At 30.6% G+C, this 23,110-nt stretch overlaps 1 protein-coding gene across 3 annotated transcripts; it reads left to right on the top strand.

The window, feature by feature from the left end:
* The first annotated feature begins 326 nt into the window (after positions 1 to 326).
* On the top strand, positions 327 to 21,438 carry LOC118182345 (peptidyl-prolyl cis-trans isomerase B-like). 3 transcript variants are annotated; one of them, XM_035351676.2, is made up of 5 exons: positions 327 to 513; positions 1,676 to 1,792; positions 3,509 to 3,713; positions 11,750 to 11,872; positions 20,559 to 21,438. In XM_035351676.2, the coding sequence occupies exons 1-5, from the start codon at positions 454 to 456 to the stop codon at positions 20,780 to 20,782; spliced, it is 729 nt and encodes a 242-aa protein (XP_035207567.1). In that variant the 5' UTR covers positions 327 to 453; the 3' UTR covers positions 20,783 to 21,438. The 3 variants fall into 3 exon arrangements, with proteins under 3 accessions (XP_035207567.1, XP_035207569.1, XP_035207568.1); XM_035351677.2 differs by having other exon boundaries at positions 377 to 513; positions 1,643 to 1,792; XM_035351678.2 differs by lacking the exon at positions 1,676 to 1,792 and having other exon boundaries at positions 330 to 513.
* The last annotated feature ends 1,672 nt before the right edge of the window (positions 21,439 to 23,110 follow it).

The raw sequence follows: 23,110 nt of genomic DNA, 5'->3' as shown, positions 1-23,110 counted from the left end.
AAACGGTACTTAGTTTCCGAATACGCTACGTATATGTGTTTTGTATGATTGAAAATGGTTTTTAAAAGACCTTTTTGAAAGACGTACTTTAAAGAAAAAAGTGATGGAATGTTTCAAAATAATAAAGAGAAATATTTCATGGAATACCTCTGTAAATAAGCAATAAAACGAAAGGAATACATCGTTCATTTTATCAAAACGCTGTGTACTTATAAAAAAGCCCTTATTAAGTTGCCAAATTCATTACAAACCCATTTTTACTTTTCCCCTCTTATCCAGAAGGGTGCAGCACTAGTAACCATCTTAAATGATCTGGCAACGTTAAGCGTCGTGTCACTGACCCATATCAAGTTCTTTCTGAGTGGATGAACCATTTTCTCTGATCTGAAATTTCTAAATTATAGTTCACCCGGCTTTAGTAGGCAAAGCTACTTAATTTCCTATTCATTCAAAATGAATTATCTGCCATGTTTAACTATACTTATAATAGTTGTCGCCTTTTCCTATGCAAAGGTAATAGTTTCTTGCTTTTGACTTTTTTTTTTTTTTGTTTCAGTGTTTTTATTTATCTTTACATTGCAGTTGTCTAACGTATGTGTTATAGTTTTGAGTTACATGATTCTAAAAATGTGAATATGCTTTTCTTCGTGTAAAAAATATTTTGGCAAAGTCTAGACCACCGCCCAAATAGTGGCGCCCTCTGTAAATAATGTTTAAAGGTCTTATTTTTAATATTTATGTCTATAAAGCATTTTTATCATTTAACTTCCACTGGTAATACTTGCAATTTTTAAGATATTGTAAGTCATTTGGCATAGTAATAGGAAGATTTTCAGATATAACACCCGCTTGATTTGTCAATTTAAATGCATATAAATGTACAACTTAAAATTTAATATTTCATTTTTTATTGCTCTTGATTTTATGTTGCCTTAAATTACTCAGTAATCCTTTGCTCGTAAATCTCTAAAATATATTTAGTCGGGGTGGGAAAATAACTTGTCCAGTTTTAGTAATCTTGACTACTCGGTCGGTGCAAATTTGTATTTGATTATTTATTATTATTATCATGGTATATTCATTGCATATAAAATTATTTAGTTAGAAATCCTGATTGAATGCTATTAAAATATATATTGAAGTTTTAACATTAACTAATTAACTGAGCTTATTAAACAAAGCTTATTGTTAGCTTCACGAGTATTTTGCAAATTTTAAGTCTTTTTTTTTTTTTTTTTTTTTTTTAACTGCTTTATTTAGATATAGATTTCAAGAATGCAGTTAAAAGAGGAGCAGTTAAAAAAGGAACAGTTTTCTTCTTTTACTGAACAAAATATTTTTTTATGTGTATGAAAAAAAAAAGTGTATTATTCACTGCAAAATAATTTCAGGATATTTAGCTAGTTTTAATTTACTGATTATATATGGTATATATTTTGATTTTTATATTTCTTAAGAAGTATATTTATCATTTATATACATGTTTCATTGATTTAGCCAAGTTTTATCTGTCTTAATTTATAAGTATGCGTATGTAGAATCTTAAAAAAAAAAGGGGGGGAATTTTAAAAGTTAGTTTTGTAATTTAAAAATGGCGGAAATTCTTGATGGTTTGTATTAAATTTTTTCAACTTATTTCCAGTTCTGAATGAAAATAAAAATTGTTTATCTGCAGAGATCATCAGACTGGAAGAAATGGCCTCCACAAATACGTAACAGATACCTGCATGCTTTAAAAATTAGCTTAAAAAATCGTCTTAACAATAAAATACCAAACAATGCCCAATTTTTGGTAAGTCTAATTTTTTTAGTTTTGAACTAATATGGAAGGTAGAATTAATGTGGGAAATAAAAAAATTTTCAAGAATTCAATGAAAATTAATGATCAGAAAAGGGGGGGGAGAATGAGTACCTATCATTATAAAGTTGTCAATATTATTTAGACATGCAGTTAGAGTAATATTAGAAAAACTGCCTCCTGTCAGTGGATGGGGCGGCACTAATTCCGATTGGCAATGTACCTTAGGACAGAAGCTGTCCTGCTCCCAGTGTTGTATAACAATTAATTACTAACAAATACTGAGAAAGTAATATGAACTATGTATTAATTTATTACTGATTGATATACAAAAACTCATCAACTTGAACTTTTAAATTAGGCAGAACTCCAGCATAGACCATTCTAAACTGAATTTTGGCTATTTCTAATTTTTTATAACATTTATATTATGTTGATTTTATGTGTATTTTATATCTAAATCAATAACAAAATATAAATGGATTAATTTTCATAATCTGAATATTATGTGTCCTATTTGCAAAGTGATTTTATTTATTAGAGTAATTTTATTTTCAAACAATTGCTGTACATTTAAATCCCTAAATGATTTTTTTTTTTTTTTACAATTTTTTCCTTATGTTGTAATGTAACGCTTGTCATAAGACTTGTGAATATAAAATACTGTATAATGTTTTCAGAATAGAGAAATACTTGATATTCTATAAATAAAATAAAAAATTCTATAAGTATACTTCTGTAATACTTCTATGTAATGTTTTTAGAATAGATACTACAGTAGTTTATTTATATAGATTTCAGAATCAATAAGTACTGTAATTTGGCAAATAAGGTGGTTGTCAAATACATAGAGATTCCTTCAAGTAGACTTTGCTTAGCAATGATTTAAATTGAGACTTCAGAAAAGTATTATTCATTTGCAATACAGATAATTTTTATGTACAGAAATTGATGTCAATTTAATTAATGGGCATTGTCAGAAGGTCATCTTCAGAACTTCATCTATGCTTTCAGATTACAGGTCAGTCCTAAGAATAGCAATTTGCAAAATTCATCTTTAGCTATAAGAATATCAGCAGAGGATCCCGGCTATCAGTGGTCAAAATATCAGACTCTCCTTCCACATATGTGTTCTCATTAGCAATATTTTGTCACAGTTTAGTACTCGGAAATTTTTTATTTTTGCGTTTGTAGGGTTCAAGCATAAGAGTTGTGATGCTGTTAGTGCTTCTAAAACTTGAGAGAAGCCATAATGTCTTATCCATTAAGTGACTTTAAGAGAACAAATTTTGTAATTTTTATAAATTATGCAGTATATAAAATGATAATAGTGCATGTACAGCATGTTTTATTAGTACTAATTTATAACATCTTACTGTACCAAATTTATGAACTGTACTCCAAACTTTATGTACCAAATTTTATGTATGTTGCATGGATAGGGCAAGTCTATTTTATAGCATTCATTGCTACCCACAGTTATGTCCTAGAATGAATTAATTAATCATGGATGTGAGAGTTCTACTATCGTGTAGTGAAAAAATTAATATTTTTGTACAGAAATAAGAAAACGAAAATAAAATTTTAATGTAAAGAATATTGATTTGATGACTTTTTTATACTTTACATATGCATAAATCTATTTTCTAATAGCAAAATGTATTGCATTATAATTTTTGATAGTTTTATGAGTTGCTTTTCTCTTTCTAGGGTAAACAAGTTGATGTTACCCATAAAGTATATTTTGATATCACTTCTGATGGAAACAAACTTGGTACTATTGTAATTGGACTTTTTGGGAAAGTTGTACCCAAGACTGTAAATAATTTCATTGCTTTTGCTGGTAATGGATACCAAGGAAAGAAGTATGAAGGTTCAAAATTTCACAGAGTTATTAAAGACTTTATGATTCAAGGTATAGATTTTGGTTATGTTGCATAATATATTTAAACAACAAAATTAATTTGCTTAAACTTCGGAGTTTTTAAAAATTTTTATACATTTAAATATAATCTGATTGAAAAATCAAAGAAAAATTCATTGTACTTTTTTAATAAAATATTTAATTTGATCTTCATAAGCAGCAATAGAAAGAACACCAGCTAAAATTAATGGTTGATCTTTACATTATGATAACATGGCGATTTTTTGGCGAAAATTTGGCGACCAACTCTCCTAGAGCAACCCTCTAATTTTTTTTTCCCGCCGCCATTTTGTCTTCATGAAGTAAAGACATGTTTCTTTTCTTTTTATCTACTGAACACTTCTTCCAACAATCTACTAGCCGAATTACACTTATGCTGGAAATTTTATCTAACAAAACTGCTTAATCATGACAAATATTCACTGCAAAATTGGGAAAAAGTGCACAATACCATACTCCTTACGCGTTTTTCACAATAACACATACACATAAACCATGTACACGTCGACTTATTTTTACTTAAAAAACATCCCAGAATTACACAAAAATGGCATTGCTCACACTCTTCACTATATCCATGTACACTGCTTTTTTCTCATAAATTAGAAAAATTTCACGAAAATACATGACAATTTTCTGAATCTTTAAACCCGGTAAAAAGAACATATATAAAATTACCTGATCGCAAAAAAGTATATACCCCTTTCCAAATATGAACATTTCCACATATAAAATAAATAAAATATCCAAAAACTTTTACCTCTAAATCATCTATTATATTATAAACGTCACCAACGAATTCATACCGCAAACATTACAAATACTTAGTGTCAAATATTTAAATTATTTCCATGCACGTTTACTTCAACTAAAACGTATACCAAATGCCTACAAACATAAAATTCACAAAATAACTATCATTTAATTAAAATATCACTAAACCATGTACACGTCGACTTATTTTAACTTAAAAAAAATCCCGGAATTGCACAAAAATGATATTGCGCACACTCTTCACCATATCCATGTACACTCCTTTTTTCTCATAAATTAGAAAAATTTCACGAAAATGCATGACAATTTTCTGAATCTTTAAACCCGTTAAAAAGAACATATATGAAATTACCTAATAACGAAAAAGTATATACCCTTTCCAAATATGAACATTTCCACTCATAAAATAAATAAAATATCCAAAAACTTTTACCTCTAAATTATCTATTATATTATAAACGTCACCAACGAATTCATACCACAAACATTACAAATACTTAGTGTCAAATATTTAAATTATTTCCATGCACGTTTACTTCAACTAAAACGTATACCAAATTCCTACAAACATAAAATTCACAAAATAACTATCATTTAATTAAAATATAATTAAATTCAAAAACACTAGTTAAAATATAAATAAGCACATACATTAAATTAATAAAAATTAGCTTACAATCCTAATTACTAAACTAAATCATTGCTAATAACAATTTTCCCAGTAATATCAAATTACTTTACTTCCACCTTACATTTAGAACAATGCATAAAAATATCCTCAAATAATTAAAAATACTAACTTACCTAATCTTCTTCAGAATCTTGATTACGTGTCCGATAAACTTTTCTTATTTCTGTTTCAGGATCTTTAAAATCATACTTATAATTCACAGCAAGGTACCAGGTAAAATAAATAACTTAATAAAACATCTTTACTTCTATCTCGCACAACCTTAAAGAAACACTTATTACTATTAAGTTGATATCATTAGTGTTTATTTAATATTGCAGGCATTATTATTCTAAAAATGTCTCACTAAATACCCATTTCGAATTCACTTTAGTTAGGGCCATGGGATCCAAAAATTAACGAACACTGTTTCACACAACACAGAATAAAGCCAAATACAAAATTTCCAGATTTTTTCCCGATTTCCCCCCTTTTCCGATTAAAGAACCGTAATTCGTTCGTTAATATCACATGTCATATCCCATGATCTCTCATTTCCCTCACACAAAATAATGCGTAATCGGAACTGAGTACTGCTCACATTATTACCAAAGTCCCAGGTAGTAACCTTTATCGCCTCCAAAATGTCGCTAAACTACCAGTTACCATATTCTAAAGATCAGCTAAATTTTTTTTTTTTTTTTTTAATAAAAAGTAACTTCTTTAATGAAAAGAAAGAAAACAGACTTTGGGGCAAGGAATGAGAATAGGGCAAGTTTTGAATTTTTCATAATTAGTATGAAAAGTGTAAGATAAAAATAAATAAATAAATAAAAAAAAAAAAAAACTTTTTATAAAAGTATAAAGTGATATCCAAAAGTTTGTGGAAGTGTTAAAAGTTTACTACTTATGTTAACTAATTTTATTTATGTATATTATTTTAAAATTAGGTGATAGGAAAAAATAGTGTTTGTGCCTTAAATGTTGTTATGAACTTGGTGAAATGATTCAGCTTTCAATTAAAATGCCAGATTATAAATTATAGTGCCTGTTTAAACAATTTTTTTTAAAAAATGGCCATTTAATCAAAAATGGTTAAATGTCTGTTGAAGCTGATAATTTATTTAGTAATGTTTAAAGTTGGAAAAAAATGTAAAATTTGCAGCCGTGTTGTAGTGCAAGTACAGTCAAAAGTCGTTAATCCGGACTCGTCGGGACTTCGGCAATTCCGGATTATCGATTTTTCCGGATTATAGATCATCAGTTTAAATCTCGTAAGATGGCATGCAGAAATTCTAAAATTAAAAATATGAAACCATAATTTCTGAAATAAAGAACAATTATGATCTAAAGGGTATCAAAATCTGCAAAAAGAAAAAGCTCAATATTTATTTGTTTACTTTATTAAACATTTCTTTCAATGTAAGTTGTTTAAGTTTTGCATCGTTTCATGTGATAATACTTTCTCTTTAATTCTATTAAACAGACATAATTTCTTGTTCAGTTACAAAGTTCTGCTATTCAAGTCCTATAATTGCTGTGTCGAGAACACCGACTAATTTGTCAATCAAAATTTTTTCGTTTTCAATAACCTCTGTCACTTTCTTCGCTATCGGAAGCGAATTATAATGACGAGAAACTTGTTTTAAATCATATCAAAGACAGAGCATATCGAGATGAAATACTACATTTGGTAAGGAATTATAAGCCAAATAAAATAAAAACATCTGTGCTGAAGATAAGGATAGTGCTGACAGATCAACTTCCAATTCATTACGCGCCCCCCGCGCGTTCCCCCGCCGAGCAGCGTGAAATTGATAAACAGATTTCAAAATGTACTTTCGCTTTAGATCCTTTACGTATTAACAAATATATATCGGAAATTCTATTTGATATAATCGAAAGTTTAAGCTTACTTTTATAAAATTGCTCTTACAGTCTGCAAAAAATAATAAGCCGGATCCAATTTGAAAATTAAGGAACAACGCAATCATCAACATTAACTGAAATAGATAATTAGATAATTTTAATTCGCGTGCGCGTTTTATGTATAATGGACGTATAAGCTAAATACGTCCATTATACATAAAATGTGCACGCGAAAACGTATTCTGCACTTGCGCACACTCATATGCGCAGTCGTGAAAGGTCTTACGCGCAGGCGTAAACGCCTATGCGCATGTGTCAACGCGGCGCATGCGCAGAAAGTTTTTAGTTTTGAGGTCCGGATTATAGATCATTCCGAATTATGGGTGTCCGAATTAACGACTTTTGACTGTAGTAAAAATTCAGAAAACTTTCCCTAATGTTCTTGTAAAAAAATTTTGTGATCAAGGATTTGGAAGGATGGCTATTAAAATTAAACAGTAACATAAGGTTATAAACATTTCATTTTAATACTCGGGAACAGGCTTCTGTCAGGAACCCTTTTTTTTTGTCACCTACGTTCACTTGAAGAAAGAGTTTTAAGTACAACTCTGCTCAATGTTACCAGTTTTAATGCTAAATCCAGCAATTCCCCCCCCCCCCAAAGAATTTGGCAGAAAATTTTTTTAAATAGTACTTATTGGGGAAAAACTGCACTTTTTAAAACTCATTTTCCATTTTTTAAAGTTTATTTTTAATAACATCCCTCGATTACACACATTTAGGAATGTATCATGTAGTAAGTTAAATTTAATTCTTTTCTTTTGTACAAGTACATTTTTGAGAAACTGGTAACACTGTTAATTTTGTCCTCGGTTATTTTCTCATCAAATAGCTGTTGGTACTTCATTATTACTGAATGAACTGAAGTTTGTGATTATTGTTTAGCACTGGGCTATTAATTGCTGCTTGTCCATATACAGTCAGTAAGCTGTTGATGTCTTTCAGCAATGAAATGTATTTTTAATATCAAAATATCGTAATTCATGTTTTGATATCTGGCATATATTGCTTAACAAATGCATTCAAAATGGCATCAAATACTTTTGCTATCTGTAATTTGTCTGTGCCTGTATACGAATTATATTTAATAAAACAAAAAGTGACTTATCTCAAACCAATTTTCAGTTCTTATTTTTTAATGCTTTGTTAGTTATTGTTAACATTGTATTTCTACCAATCTTTTATTATATATAATTTCATTGCATAAAAGTTGGAACACTTGTGATGTTTTTGCAAATTACCATAGTATGCTTGAAGTAATGGATCTTTACTGCTCCATTTTTTTGGCATATCTAGGAAATGGATGATGCAGAATGCAATAGAAATTAACATTATTTCAAAATATCTAAGCGTGAGATGAACAAATTTTCCATGGGAAAAGAATTAAAAAAAAAGTGCACTGCATATATGCGCTTGTTCCAATTGGTTGGATGTTGAAAATAAGAATAGTTGACACTGAAATAAAAGAGAAGCCATTTCTACTCTCCATCAGCCCTCTTCCCCCCCCAAAAAAAAGGGAAAAAAATTCCAGAATAGCTCCTAGGGTTGCCACAATACACACAGTGAAACAGAATCATTGGTGGTTTAATTTGTGGTTTAATTGGTGGCGTATCAGCAGGTACCAGTCGGTAAACAGTATTATTTTAAGTATGGGATGTTGCTTTTTTATTATACATGCAGACTTTCTTTATTAAATAGAATTAAAAAAATAAATTGGATATTGGAATTATTCAGCATTCACAGGCAATTTTATGTAACAGTGAGAATGGCTTTTTCTCATATTTTAGGAACTCGGCAAACCTTAGGGTAATACAGAGTACAGATTTGATTTTGGTATAGAATTATTTTGCAGTGCATTTTGCAGAAATTCTGCTTAATCAAAAATTATACTTATGATTGTGTGCTTGTTCAATCTGTTTAATAAAAAAAATATATATACCATAAGAAATTATTTTTAAATAAAAATAATCCAACATAAAAATCATAATAAAATGTTAAAATAATCGGAAAGAGTTTGAAATTTATAGATATATTTGAAATTTGAGGAAAAATGTGAAAACTACAAAATCTTGGGAAAATTCTGCAGCATTCACGAAAATAATCTTGGAAATTAGTCGTGTGATAAAATTTGCTACGTTGATGATAATTCTATGCATCTCTTAATCAGCACAGTGAAGAAAATGTTGTAAAAGAGCATGAAATCATCCTGAGAAATCATAGTCAGAATATTCACAAATTTTAAGAAGCTGCCAGATTATTTTATGACATGTATTTAACAATTTCATCAAATGTCTGAACATGAAAAGACTTGATTGCTCACAAACTTGGGTAATGAATGTTTTTGCTATGCAGCAGTTTTTGCCATCTTGTAACATAATTGCCTTGCATTGTCCTTGCTTACCTTAAATTAGCTTCTGTAATTTCATCTTCTTTAAAATAAAAATATAACTGAAAAGAAGATTTTGATTTACAAAAGAAGTTCAGGAAAGTTTACAAATAGTACTGAATATGTTGTACAAAATATAAGGAAATGTCAATATAAAGTATAAAAATAAATGGTTACATTATTTAGAACTACTTTCATATACATACGCCTTCAGTTGGCGACTACCTAAATTTTTTGTCTACATTTCGAACTTTAAGCCTAAAATGCAAAAATCATGTTTTGAACACACAATTTAAGCTTGAAAGTCCGAAACAAAAACAAAAAATTTAGATGGCAAAACTTAAAGTTTCTAACCAAAAATATTTCAAAAGAATCCATGTACTCAGCGATATGTTTTAACTTGAAAAAAAGTCTATAAATTACACAATCTAGGCAGCGAAGGAATTTATGAACTACGCACACTTCACTTTAATAAATTAACGTAACAATAAGTTTCAAGAATACCGTGTACACAGCGTTCTGTTTCAACTTAAAAAAAAATCTGCGAATTGCACAATCTAGGCATTGCGCACTAATCAACAAAATTAACTAAAATAAATTTCAAACAATTAGAAAAAACAACAATAACGACAGAAATTCATATTAAAAAAACAATGAACATAACATTCTACAAAAAAAGACCAAGAATAAAATAAAATACACTTACCATAAATGAATGCTTCTTTGAACAGCAGAAATGCCAGTTTCATGCCACCTTTAACATGCTGCCACGTAATCACTATCATATTTATATGACAGCCAGACTCACTATCCACAAGATTGATATTATCTTTCACAAATAAATGTTCAAAACCTTCTTTCCTAAATCCTTGTAGGATTTCCAGCCATCAGAAAAAATAGTTGTACCAGGCTCAATCCACTCTTTAATACACTGCAGCAGAGTTTCCTGACTTCTATCATGCACAGCCACCATAAATAACATCCCAGACCCTCTTTCCATACCTCCAAATACCCACTGCCCCTCAACAGGATGGCCATGATATTTCCCTTTGCCGAATTTTATCAACTTCCACCACTTTATCTTTCCCTCCCATATTCTGAGACGCAGAGTATACAAAGTCCAGCATACATAAATCACTTAAATACCACACACACCACACGAACCAACTAGCAACCTGTTTTCTAAAATAGGTCTTAAAACTTAGAATTCTTTTTAAATTGCTTTACAAATCATTGCCATCCTCAGCTTCAAAACAAAGATTAATTAAATCAAACATCTTGATATTTTTCAGTGTTTTCAAATACTAATTAGTATTTTTGTGTGTTAGCAGTTGGTATAAACTTTTTGATTAAACATGCCAGAGCAGAGGAAAAAAAATTAATATTTTTTTACGACTCCAATCAGAACCAGTTTTTACTGGTAAAAATATCAGAAGCAAATATGGATATCTTCATTATTTTACAACCTCAAATATAGACAGTGTAGCAAGTATAATGAAAGCATAGCAACAGTTCACACTCCGTAAACATAAACATTAATCAGCTTAATGCATCCGATTTTTTCTCTTTACCTTTTCTGATATAAGATTACTTCAAATAATTGTAAGTAATAACACAATGTTGTTCATTTATTTTAAATGGCTGGACACCTGCAATTGGAATCCAAGTTTCCACATAAGAAGAGTTGCTGTAGAAACCAATATCGCCGCCAAAACCATCGCAGAACACTCAATCATGCCAGAAACCAGCGCACAACACATATTGCTGCATTGGCAACCTGAGGGTGCATATAAGAGTAGTACTCATTATTTAAGATTTTATGTAAAATTCTAGGAATTTTGGGGGCAATTAATATCTATGTTGGGAGCAAAACAAAGCTGAATAAGTAGGCAGTTGAGTTGGAGCAATATTAGGATTAATGTTTAGATTGTAAAGGAAACCAAAAAATAAAATATTAAACTATCAAAAATAAATCAAAAACCAGATCTTTTCAAAGGTAAAGAGCGCTATGATGTATGCTAAATATTTTAAAAACAAGTCTGTGAACCTTAGTGCAGCTTCTCATATTGGAGAATATATCTCAATAAGGATGAAAAAATTTTATTTTAGGATGTGGTTCCACCACCATTGTGAATTACAGAATTATTCAAAATTGTCATCTGAAAAATAAATAAAACTTAATTCTTAAATCTCAATTTTACATGTTATGATTAATTTTTACTGGCTTATAAAATAATTTATTATATCTAATTTACTTTCCTTTTGTAGGAGGTGATGTTGTATCGATGGATGGATCTGGTTCAATTTCCATAACTGGAGAAAAATATTTCCCTGATGAAAATTTTGAGTTAAAGCATACAGGGCCAGGAATCCTTAGTATGGCTAATGCTGGTAAGCTAAAATTCAGACTTTTTTAAAACTGATTTTCTGTCTTTTTAATATAAAAAATGTTTGAGAATCAAATTAAAAAAAATGGTAAGTTTAAAAATTCAAAGAAAGAAATGGGTGTAATAAAACATTAAATTTTATGCAAACATGAGCTTAAATATTTTAGATAGTTACATTATTTTTACTTATAAAACATTTTGAATATATGTGTGTCTTAATATTCTGTGTGCCAGTTTTATTTTTATGTCTACAAATTTGTCTGTAAATAATTAATAGTTTATAGAATGCTAATTAGCCCCAGTTCTCTAATGAATCATATCATAATTAAGACACAATAACACGCCGAATAAATACTGATTCAGAAGTCAAACAACAAAAATCAGCGTTAATTCACAAAATTTTCACAGGACTAGTTTCGATGGTTTTACCGAACCATCATCTTCAGCTGCAAAACCGCAAATGAACAAGATAGGAAATAATGTTTAGATAAGATAAGAAAGCCTGGACAAGAATAAGCAAGTGGCACCATCTGTTGGCGAAACCAGAACTAAAACATAATTTCTCTAAAAGCCGAAGGCAAATTTGGATTGGAATTAGGATCGTTAACTAGAACAGAAAGATTTTTATGAATGTGAAATGCCTCTAGAAAATCCAGTTCTCCAATGGAAGATGTTTTTTGAATAATTTTGGCAGCAGAAAAATTGAAAGTGTGATTTTCGGACCAACAATGTTGAGCAACAGAAGACTTCTGTGTTTCCTTTTTTCTAACATATGCCTCATGTTCTTTGACGCGAAATTTTAAGGCTCTCTTAGTTTGGCCAATGTAAATTAAACCGCACTGGCAAGGAATCCTATAAATACCCCAGGAATTCATATCCGGAATGGGGTCCTTGAGTATAGAAGTTGGAATTTTATTGATGGGAGAGTAAACAACCCGAAAGTTAAATTTCTGCAAAATATGTGCAACTTTATAGCTAATTGATGGAAAGAAGGGAATGACAACAGAATTTTTATAATCTCCTAAAATAAGAGTGTGGCTTTTAGTGTGTTGAGATGAGAATTTTTTAACTGCTTGATTAATAATGTTGGGTGAAAAGCCCCTGTCAATAGCTATCGCTTTTAAATAATTTAGTTCTTCATCAAGGGCTAGTTTGGAGGAGCAAACTTGAAGAGCACGGAAAACATAGGAATAAAATGAAGCTAACTTTTGTTTAGTTGGATGACATGATTTAAAGTGTGGTGGAAGGCAAACCGATGAAGGTTTACGGTAAACTGTAGTACTGAAGTTGGATGTGTTACGTGTGACCAGAATGTCGAGAAACGGAAGAGAATTGCAAGTCTCAAGTTCAAAAGTGAACTGAATAGCAGGATCAATAGAATTCATTGTTGAAAGAACTCTATTTAAATCATCTTTATTACCTTCAAACAGGGTAAAAGTATCGTCTACGTAGCGGAACCATGCCGGGAAGTTTAAAGTTTCAAACAATTTTGATTCATAATAATGCATGTAGATATCAGCCAGGATGGGACTGAGGGGGCTTCCCATGGCTAATCCCTCAGTTTGCTTGTAATATTTATTTTGGAAAACAAAATGTGTTTGTTTCAAACAGAGTTGAGTGAGAGAAATTAGCTCATCAATTTCGATGCAAGAGAAATGAAATTCGCGAAGTCTGGTTTCTAGACATCTTAATGCACCCTCCACTGGGACATTGGTGAATAATGATTTTACATCAAAAGAAACCATGAGTAAATTACGAGGAGAAATGTTTTTAACCTTTTTTACAAACTCTATTGAATTTTTTATGGTGTAAATGTTATTGTCTAATAGAGTGGAAAATCTAGAAACTAAATATTTAGCTAATGGATACGAGGCAGTACCTAAATTTGATAGAATAGGGCGGAAAGGAATACCACTTTTATGAATTTTCGGAAGAGCATATAATCTGGCACAATTCGCAACAGATGGGATAAGCTTATCAAATTTAGGTACTGCCTCGTATCCATTAGCTAAATATTTAGTTTCTAGATTTTCCACTCTATTAGACAATAACATTTACACCATAAAAAATTCAATAGAGTTTGTAAAAAAGGTTAAAAACATTTCTCCTCGTAATTTACTCATGGTTTCTTTTGATGTAAAATCATTATTCACCAATGTCCCAGTGGAGGGTGTCTAGAAACCAGACTTCGCGAATTTCATTTCTCTTGCATCGAAATTGATGAGCTAATTTCTCTCACTCAACTCTGTTTGAAACAAACATATTTTGTTTTCCAAAATAAATATTACAAGCAAACTGAGGGATTAGCCATGGGAAGCCCCCTCAGTCCCATCCTGGCTGATATCTACATGCATTATTATGAATCAAAATTGTTTGAAACTTTAAACTTCCCGGCATGGTTCCGCTACGTAGACGATACTTTTACCCTGTTTGAAGGTAATAAAGATGATTTAAATAGAGTTCTTTCAACAATGAATTCTATTGATCCTGCTATTCAGTTCACTTTTGAACTTGAGACTTGCAATTCTCTTCCGTTTCTCGACATTCTGGTCACACGTAACACATCCAACTTCAGTACTACAGTTTACCGTAAACCTTCATCGGTTTGCCTTCCACCACACTTTAAATCATGTCATCCAACTAAACAAAAGTTAGCTTCGTTTTATTCCTATGTTTTCCGTGCTCTTCAAGTTTGCTCCTCCAAACTAGCCCTTGATGAAGAACTAAATTATTTAAAAGCGATAGCTATTGACAGGGGCTTTTCACCCAACATTATTAATCAAGCAGTTAAAAAATTCTCATCTCAACACACTAAAAGCCACACTCTTATTTTAGGAGATTATAAAAATTCTGTTGTCATTCCCTTCTTTCCATCAATTAGCTATAAAGTTGCACATATTTTGCAGAAATTTAACTTTCGGGTTGTTTACTCTCCCATCAATAAAATTCCAACTTCTATACTCAAGGACCCCATTCCGGATATGAATTCCTGGGGTATTTATAGGATTCCTTGCCAGTGCGGTTTAATTTACATTGGCCAAACTAAGAGAGCCTTAAAATTTCGCGTCAAAGAACATGAGGCATATGTTAGAAAAAAGGAAACACAGAAGTCTTCTGTTGCTCAACATTGTTGGTCCGAAAATCACACTTTCAATTTTTCTGCTGCCAAAATTATTCAAAAAACATCTTCCATTGGAGAACTGGATTTTCTAGAGGCATTTCACATTCATAAAAATCTTTCTGTTCTAGTTAACGATCCTAATTCCAATCCAAATTTGCCTTCGGCTTTTAGAGAAATTATGTTTTAGTTCTGGTTTCGCCAACAGATGGCGCCACTTGCTTATTCTTGTCCAGGCTTTCTTATCTTATCTAAACATTATTTCCTATCTTGTTCATTTGCGGTTTTGCAGCTGAAGATGATGGTTCGGTAAAACCATCGAAACTAGTCCTGTGAAAATTTTGTGAATTAACGCTGATTTTTGTTGTTTGACTTCTGAATCGGAATCATATCATATAAGTAACATCAAAACTGTAATGCATATCATAAAATTAAATCATAATGATAAGACTTATAACACCTATTGTATATGTTAGTGGAATCTGAATGTTCACAATTTTAAATGTATAAAAATAACCTTGTTACCCGTTTTCTAAAATAGGTCTTAAAACTTAGGATTCCTTTTAAATTGATTTACAAATCATTGCCATCCTCAGCTTCAAAACAAAGATTAATTAAATCAAACATCTTGATATTTTTCAGTGTTTTCAAATACTAATTAGTATTTTTGTGTGTTAGCAGTTGGTATAAACTTTTTGATTAAACATGCCAGAGCAGAGGAAAAAAAATTAATATTTTTTTACGACTCCAATCAGAACCAGTTTTTACTGGTAAAAATATCAGAAGCAAATATGGATATCTTCATTATTTTACAACCTCAAATATAGACAGTGTAGCAAGTATAATGAAAGCATAGCAACAGTTCACACTCCGTAAACGTAAACATTAATCAGCTTAATGCATCCGATTTTTTCTCTTTACCTTTTCTGATATAAGATTACTTCAAATAATTGTAAGTAATAACACAATGTTGTTCATTTATTTTAAATGGCTGGACACCTGCAACTCAGGGGCATAGCTAGAGGGGGGCAAGGGGGCATCTGTCCCCGGGCGCAGAATCCAAGGGGCGCCAAACTGATGTTACAACATTTTAGAATTAAATGTTTTCTATCCTTGGCAAGCAGTAGGGGGCGCAAAATCTTCAGTTGTTCCTGGGCGCTGAAAACCCTAGCTACGACTCTGCTGCAACTCGATGCATTCATTTGGAATAGTAGAACCCATTGGTCTTTGGTACTTACATATTGTCACAACCACCTTATAAAAAATCGCAAAATTTTCAGACTATGCAAAACTCTGGTAACTATGCATATAATCATTATTTGGGCTACTCCTGCTTGTAACATTCCTTCAGTCAAGCAATGCCACCATTTTCGTATATTCGTTCTTTTTGTTACTTTCCAAGTTCTAATGGACTTTTATAAACCGATCTTGATATTTTTTGTTTTAAACTCAATTTTAAAATATGTGCTTGAGGAATTTGCCAGCAATGGAAGAAACTGGTAAAATTTCTGCAAGAAAATAGTATTTTGCTGCAAAACCACTAAAGAGAAATATGATGTGAAGTATTTAGTAGATAGCCAGTGTGTGATGTAGAGACTCTCCAGTTCACTGATATTTACTTCTTTGTACAAAGTAAAGAAAGTATTGCACTTATGTAAATTTTTGGGTGTCGTATTTCAACGAAAGTATCCATTTTGACCGTTATCAAATGCAATTTAACTATGGTTTTATGTGACATCATCTGTAAGTAAGGACAGAAAGGATTCTTTTTCCCAGGCAAATTAGAAAACTGATTTAAAATGGCTCCAAAAGAGATTTTTTTTGTGGCGTCTACATACGTACATATGCATGTATCTCGCATGACTCGAAACTGAGTAGCACCAGAATGTTGAAATTTTGTATATAGGACTGCTATAAAATGTAGTTGTGCACCTCCCTTTTTAGTTGCAATCGGCAGCACCATATATGCACACACACTTAGTTACTTGCCTTGGTAAGTTCAGTTTTTTTATTCTTATATGATAGTAAATTGTGCATTTTTTGCTTTAAAATGATTGAATTATGTTGTTCTTATCTTTCGGTTAAGTTTTAACCACCATTGAATGCAGTTTAACGAAGAGATTTTTTCATTGTGTCTGTACGTACGTAGGTGCATATGTATTGTATAACTCAAAAACGAGAAACCTCAGAACATTGAAATTTTGTACATAGGACAGTTATAAATGTAGTTGTGTACTTCCCTTTTTGGTGGCAATCGGCCGCACCTAAAGTTAAGAAATATATATATACCAACTCTGTTACACGGCTCCGTGGGCTCAGTTTTTTATTCTTATATGTTGGGTAAATTGTCCATTTTTTTCTTTAAAGATGATTGAATTGTGTTGTTATGTTCCGGTTAAGGTTTTTGTGCCTTTAGTTAATCTGCATGCAATAGTTGTAGAATTATCAACAACTTAAAAGTTGTTTAAGTGCGGCTAAGCCTATTTTTTTTTTAACCATAGCAGCCATATTTGTTTATATTTGAAACTTGGCAGAATGTGAATTAAATCTATTTCTGCACCTTTAGTGTCATTTTGCCAAATGGGACTAAAAGTGAACTTGCAGTTTTATGCACCGGAAAATTTGCCTTCTTGCCTGCTGGCCAAATTGCTTGTTTTTGAGTACAAACTCTAATTTTAATTGTAAAAATTGTTTTCTTAAATGTTTTAACTGTATTTGGCATTTTATATTTTTCAATTTTTAATAAAGATATTTTGAGGTTTTATGTATTTTTGCCTTGCCACGAAGTGAGAAGTGAATTAATTGAATCAAAGATATATCTGTAATGAAATTTGAGGAAATAAGTTTAACTGGAATGCAGGAAAAAATGCGTATAATTTAATATTCTGTACAAGGAAGTGATGCGGTGTACACATCAGACTTTTTTAAGTAAGTTTCTGAAGATCTTCTATCTCTCTTCCTCTATCTATAACCAAATCTCGTGAGCGAACTTGTGGCTTATCAGCACTTTAAATGCCCCATGCACAAACAGCATATACATACAAACATCCAAGCTTTCTCTGGGATTCAAACCTGGGCCTAACAATATGGAAGCCAACAGTACTAACCACTATACCAGTTATGGCAACATAATGGTTAGCTTTTCTGGATTATTTATATGTAATGACATATAAATACATTAACTTTTTAGCTCCAATTATAATTAACTTATGGATGATACTTCAGTTGTTGCTCTATATAAACAGTATTGTGTTCAGTTCTTTTAAACAAATTTAACATAATAAACACTCATTAGGCAAATACATATATGCGTGAACTTGCCAGTAGTATTGCTAGTTTATCTTTCCATGACCTTGTTAGTTCCAATAAACATGTCTCAGCAAGGGGTTAACAACCATGTTGCAAAGATTTTTTACTAATCAAGATGTCATTCCGTATCAGATTTGTTAGACTTAAAAATCGGTATATGCCCAGATTTAGTATACCTTTAAACCTCTACCTATTCAGAAGTTTTTAGAAGAGAAAACTTTTAAACCTGATAATGAGCTGGATAACCTGCTGATGTTTTGCATGAAGGGGTTAAGACAAGATTTTAATTCTTCTGTAGAGATATTTGTGGTTGCTGTAAGAAGTACTACTATATTACGGTGGTAGGTGGATGCATTAAAAATAGTATGAGTAGTTATTCAATAAATAAAGTTAAGCAGATAAATTCATGTTCATATTTTATTGTTCTCCATATTTTTGTTACATGAGAAACTCTAAGCAATCTTTCTTATTAAAAAAATCTGAATTTTAAAAATTTCACCAATACAAAAACAAATTCCATTTTTTAAATAGCATTAAATAAATATTTTGTGACAATATGAATGCTTATTAATAGTTAAAAAAACATATTGGTCTTTGTTGTAATATATTTTGTAAGAACAGAAGCTAATGGAGTGAAATCTTTATTCTTGTTTCTATAATATAATTCCCAACATCTGCTGATTGAAAAAATTAAATACATCAGTTAATCGTTTTGCCTGGAATAAATTTCTTGCTTAATTGATATCACTTATACATCAGATTATGAGATGAAGTTTGAAATTAATCATTTCAGTACTCTTGATATCATGGGTACTTATAAATATTGTATAATCCAAACATAACAGAAGAGGCAAAAATTTAGTAATTCGGAAAGTACTGAATGTAACACAATGCTATTTTCACAGAAGTGCACATAAAGACATGATTTTTTTTTTAAATGATGACAGATCTTTTTTTTTACCAGGGTAGTTAACTATATTCACTGATAAGTAATGCTTCAGTTGTGTCAGAAGTTCATACAGTCGTGCATGGTGCAACACAGCTAAGATTACAAATGATCTATGTAATGGCTGTCACTTACAAGAATGCCTGTTAGACATGGCACTCTGCACTGCATCAAAGAGGATTTAGCAGTAATTCTTATCACTTGATGGAGAATAACTCACTTATGTGGTATGCAGATGTGCGAGGGGGCATTGTTGCTTCTATATTCAAAAGTACAGCAAAAACTTGAGTTTTAATGATTGTTAAAACTATTGGTGTGCATAATCAGGAAGTGGTTACAAATTTTTCTCTTATCAACTTTTATAAATAACTAAGCATGATATTGTCAGTAGTTTTTGTGTGTTTCAGTTATAGATTTTCACAGTTACGTTGGTATCCTTGATAAATTTTTCGAAAATATTCCAAAAGATCCGAGTTTAGAATTAAGTAAAAATAATGATAATAATCAAAAAAGATGATTCTGTTTGCCTTATATGTAATCATGGTCTATATTCTTCCAAGATTGTAACTGTACTAGAAATAATATAAATATTTACTTTGTGTTACAGATTAATAAATTAAAAGTTTGAGAAGATGCATGTAAAATTTTATTTCAGTATATTTTTAGCTTTTCGAAGGTATAATCAAATTTATTAAAATATATGTTTCTTAATTTTTTGTAAATTTACTTTTAAACTGTTGTATTGGATCTAATAGGAAGAAAAAAAAAAAAAAAAAAAAAAAAAAAAAAAAACATTAAAATTTAGGCTAAAAGGTAATCTGAGTTGACAGAGCTAAGTTCTGTACCAATCTATGTATGAGGATGTTAATTTCTTTAATTTCATAATTTATTATAGTTGCAAGAAGAACCTGTTAGTGCATAGTAATAATGATATTTTTGCAGACAATTTTTCATATAATGTAGTTCTGAAGAGGAAAATGACAATACAAATAGTTCTAAAAGTTTTATCGTAGTAAATGCTGGAAAAAAAAAAAAATGAGTTCTAGCTGTGATTATGAGTAGTGACAAGACTGGTGAGCAAGCAATACAAGTAATTGGTCAGAAGCTGATTGTGAACTTTAGCTTTGAGGTCAGAAGTTGAGAATTTGGAGAGTAATGAGAGATATCTACATAAAGTTACAATATAAATAAATGGCTGGGTATTAAAGTGTTTACTTTGAATAATGTAGTAAAATGTGCTTTAACATAAATGTTGGCTTTTAAGGATCTGTACCACTTTAGCAACATTAAAACTGTATAATATTATTTTTGTTTCAGGTAAAAATACAAATGGATGTCAGTTTTTTATTACAACTGTTGCAACACCATGGTTAGATGGTCATCATGTTGTCTTTGGTAAAGTTCTCCAAGGTATGGATGTCGTAAACACTATTGAAAACGTTAAAACAACACCAGAAGATAAGCCAATTAAAGATGTTGTTATTAGTAGATCAATTGTGGAAGAAGTGAAAGAGAAATTGCAAGTGAAAATGGATCTATAAGGAATTCCTTTGCTGTTTTTTATAAAGTTTTTTTTATATAAAAAAACTGGTTTTGATATACTTAATCAATTTTTGATAAATGCAAGTATACAGTTACTTGTTTCTTGTTGCTTTTAGAAGGTAGCGTAATTTATCTTGTCTCAAATCCAGACAAAAATTAAAAAAATTGCATCTAACATATTTTTGGCAGGTGTTCTTTTTTAAACTGTTATATCAGTAACTCAGTATTAAAAATAGCTATGCAATAATATACAACCATTTGTAGGTTGCATTTTCTGTATAAAGAGAAGAGGGGGAAAAAACTAGTATTTTTTAAAACTTTATATATAAAAATATACTTTTTGTATAAAAGCAATAAATTAAGTGTAGTTTTAAAATTTCATTAACTGCAAGATATTTGAAAGTGTATGCACATTTCAGTATCTTTTTTTATTCATGTTTTTTTATTAATATTAATTGCAGGACAAGTTCTGATAATTGATGTAATTGGATAAATAATTCTTTGTTTTTATTTTTATACTTAAGTCTATTCAGATATTTATGTGCCAAAGATTGAAAAATTTGAGCTTGTATTTTCCTAAAAGTTATTAGTAATTTATTAGACCAATGTAACTTTTCTATGCAGCTATATTTCTAATAAAATGTTTGAATAATCAGTTTTCTGTTGATTTAGTTTAGTAAGATGCAGCTGAAACAGTATGTGTGAGAGTTTCATTCGAACTTAAAACAATAAATGGGCAAATTCAAACTTTATTAGACCAATGTTTGGCATCGGTTTTAAATGAAAGATTTCAGTACACTGAGAGACAAGTTGCTCTTGAAGAAAGATGAGCACTTCTTAGGCACTTCAAATTCGCTGAATTTTCTTGTTTTCAAAAAAAGCCACAGGCTAAATTGTAAAAATTATTATAACTAAAATGCTGATTTTGTGAATTTATTTAAACAAGCAGTGTCTACTTTTTTATTTTGCATCAGTTTTTACTTCCTTGTACGAAGTAAAAAGAAAATATTGTAATCGCAAAAAATTTGGGATACCATATTTCAACGAAAATATCCATTTTGACTGCTATCGAATGCAATTTAACGATGTTTTTGCATGACATCTGTACTTAAGGACAGACTAAAGGATTCTTTCCCCCCCAAAAAAAATTATAAAACTGGTTTAAAATGAATTCTGAAGAGAATTTTTCGTGGCTTCTGTGTGTAGATATTTCTCATAACTCAAAAACGAGTAGCCTCAGAACGTTGAAATTTTGTATATATGACTGCTATAACATGTAGATGTGCACCTCGTAGAGTCTTGCAATCTCAGAAACCTTTTGTATTAGAGTCTATACCATGAGCAAGTTTGAAGGATAGATTTCACTTGCTTTACATTCTTTGGAGTTTGCATTTCTTGAATAGCAACTGTTTTGTCTGGATTGACTTCAAGTCCCTGACTCATTGTGTAATGCTCTAAACATGTTATGAGATTACAAGCGAAATTGCATTCCTCATGTTTAACTTGAAAATGGCATCTGAATTATCTAAATGGTCATCAAAAACTGGGACAGCATGATGTCATATAGGTGTGAAATTACAAGAATATGTTAAAAAAGATTCTAAATTTTTCAATTGTTCTTTAGAAGGTTGTTGGGGCGTTCTTCAGACCAAAAGGGGCAAAGAAAAGCCATTTTGTTATGAACTGTAGGATTTACTTCAATTTGGTGGTTTAAGTCAGTGGTTGATGTAAAAGGAATGTTTGGCTTCATGAAGTTCTTCAATCTTGGGCGAAAGATTTATCAGTCTTAGTTTCTGGTAATCTATTTAAAGTTGCACATGCCCATTAGGTTTGGGTACTAATAGTATTGATTTAAAGTGAATTCACATTCTTCAGTTTTTTTATTTGCTTGCAACTCATCTAGTGCTTGCTTTAATATTTCTTTGTTGGAGACATACAATATGATGGAACTGCAACAAGGGGATTATGACTCTTGTTAATGTAATGTTGTACTTTGGGGTTGGTTCTTCCCGTAGTTGAATATTTTAATACTGAAAAATTTATTGAATTCTGTTCTCTGTTCAATGGGCAGTTGTTTTCCTTCACTTTCTCTTACACTTGTAAATCTGGCATAATTTTCTGGATGCTCAGATGGTCTGATAATGTCATCATTAAAGATAAGCTTCTGCTTAGGGTTGTTGTTGTAATACCACCTAACAATTCCAGTGCTACATAAAAAAACAGTTTCTAGAAGTGTTTGATTATCTTTTGCTGTAGGTAACCCAAATAAAATTATTCAGAATGATTCTTTCAATTTCTGCTTGGGTTGTATAAACGCCTATTTCCAT

Source organism: Stegodyphus dumicola, chromosome 1 (genome assembly GCF_044657685.1).
Source record: "Stegodyphus dumicola isolate Sdum_Otavi_A_Nest chromosome 1, ASM4465768v1".
Classification (NCBI taxonomy): Eukaryota; Metazoa; Arthropoda; class Arachnida; order Araneae; family Eresidae; genus Stegodyphus; species Stegodyphus dumicola.
This window is presented reverse-complemented; position numbering and strand designations above follow the sequence as displayed.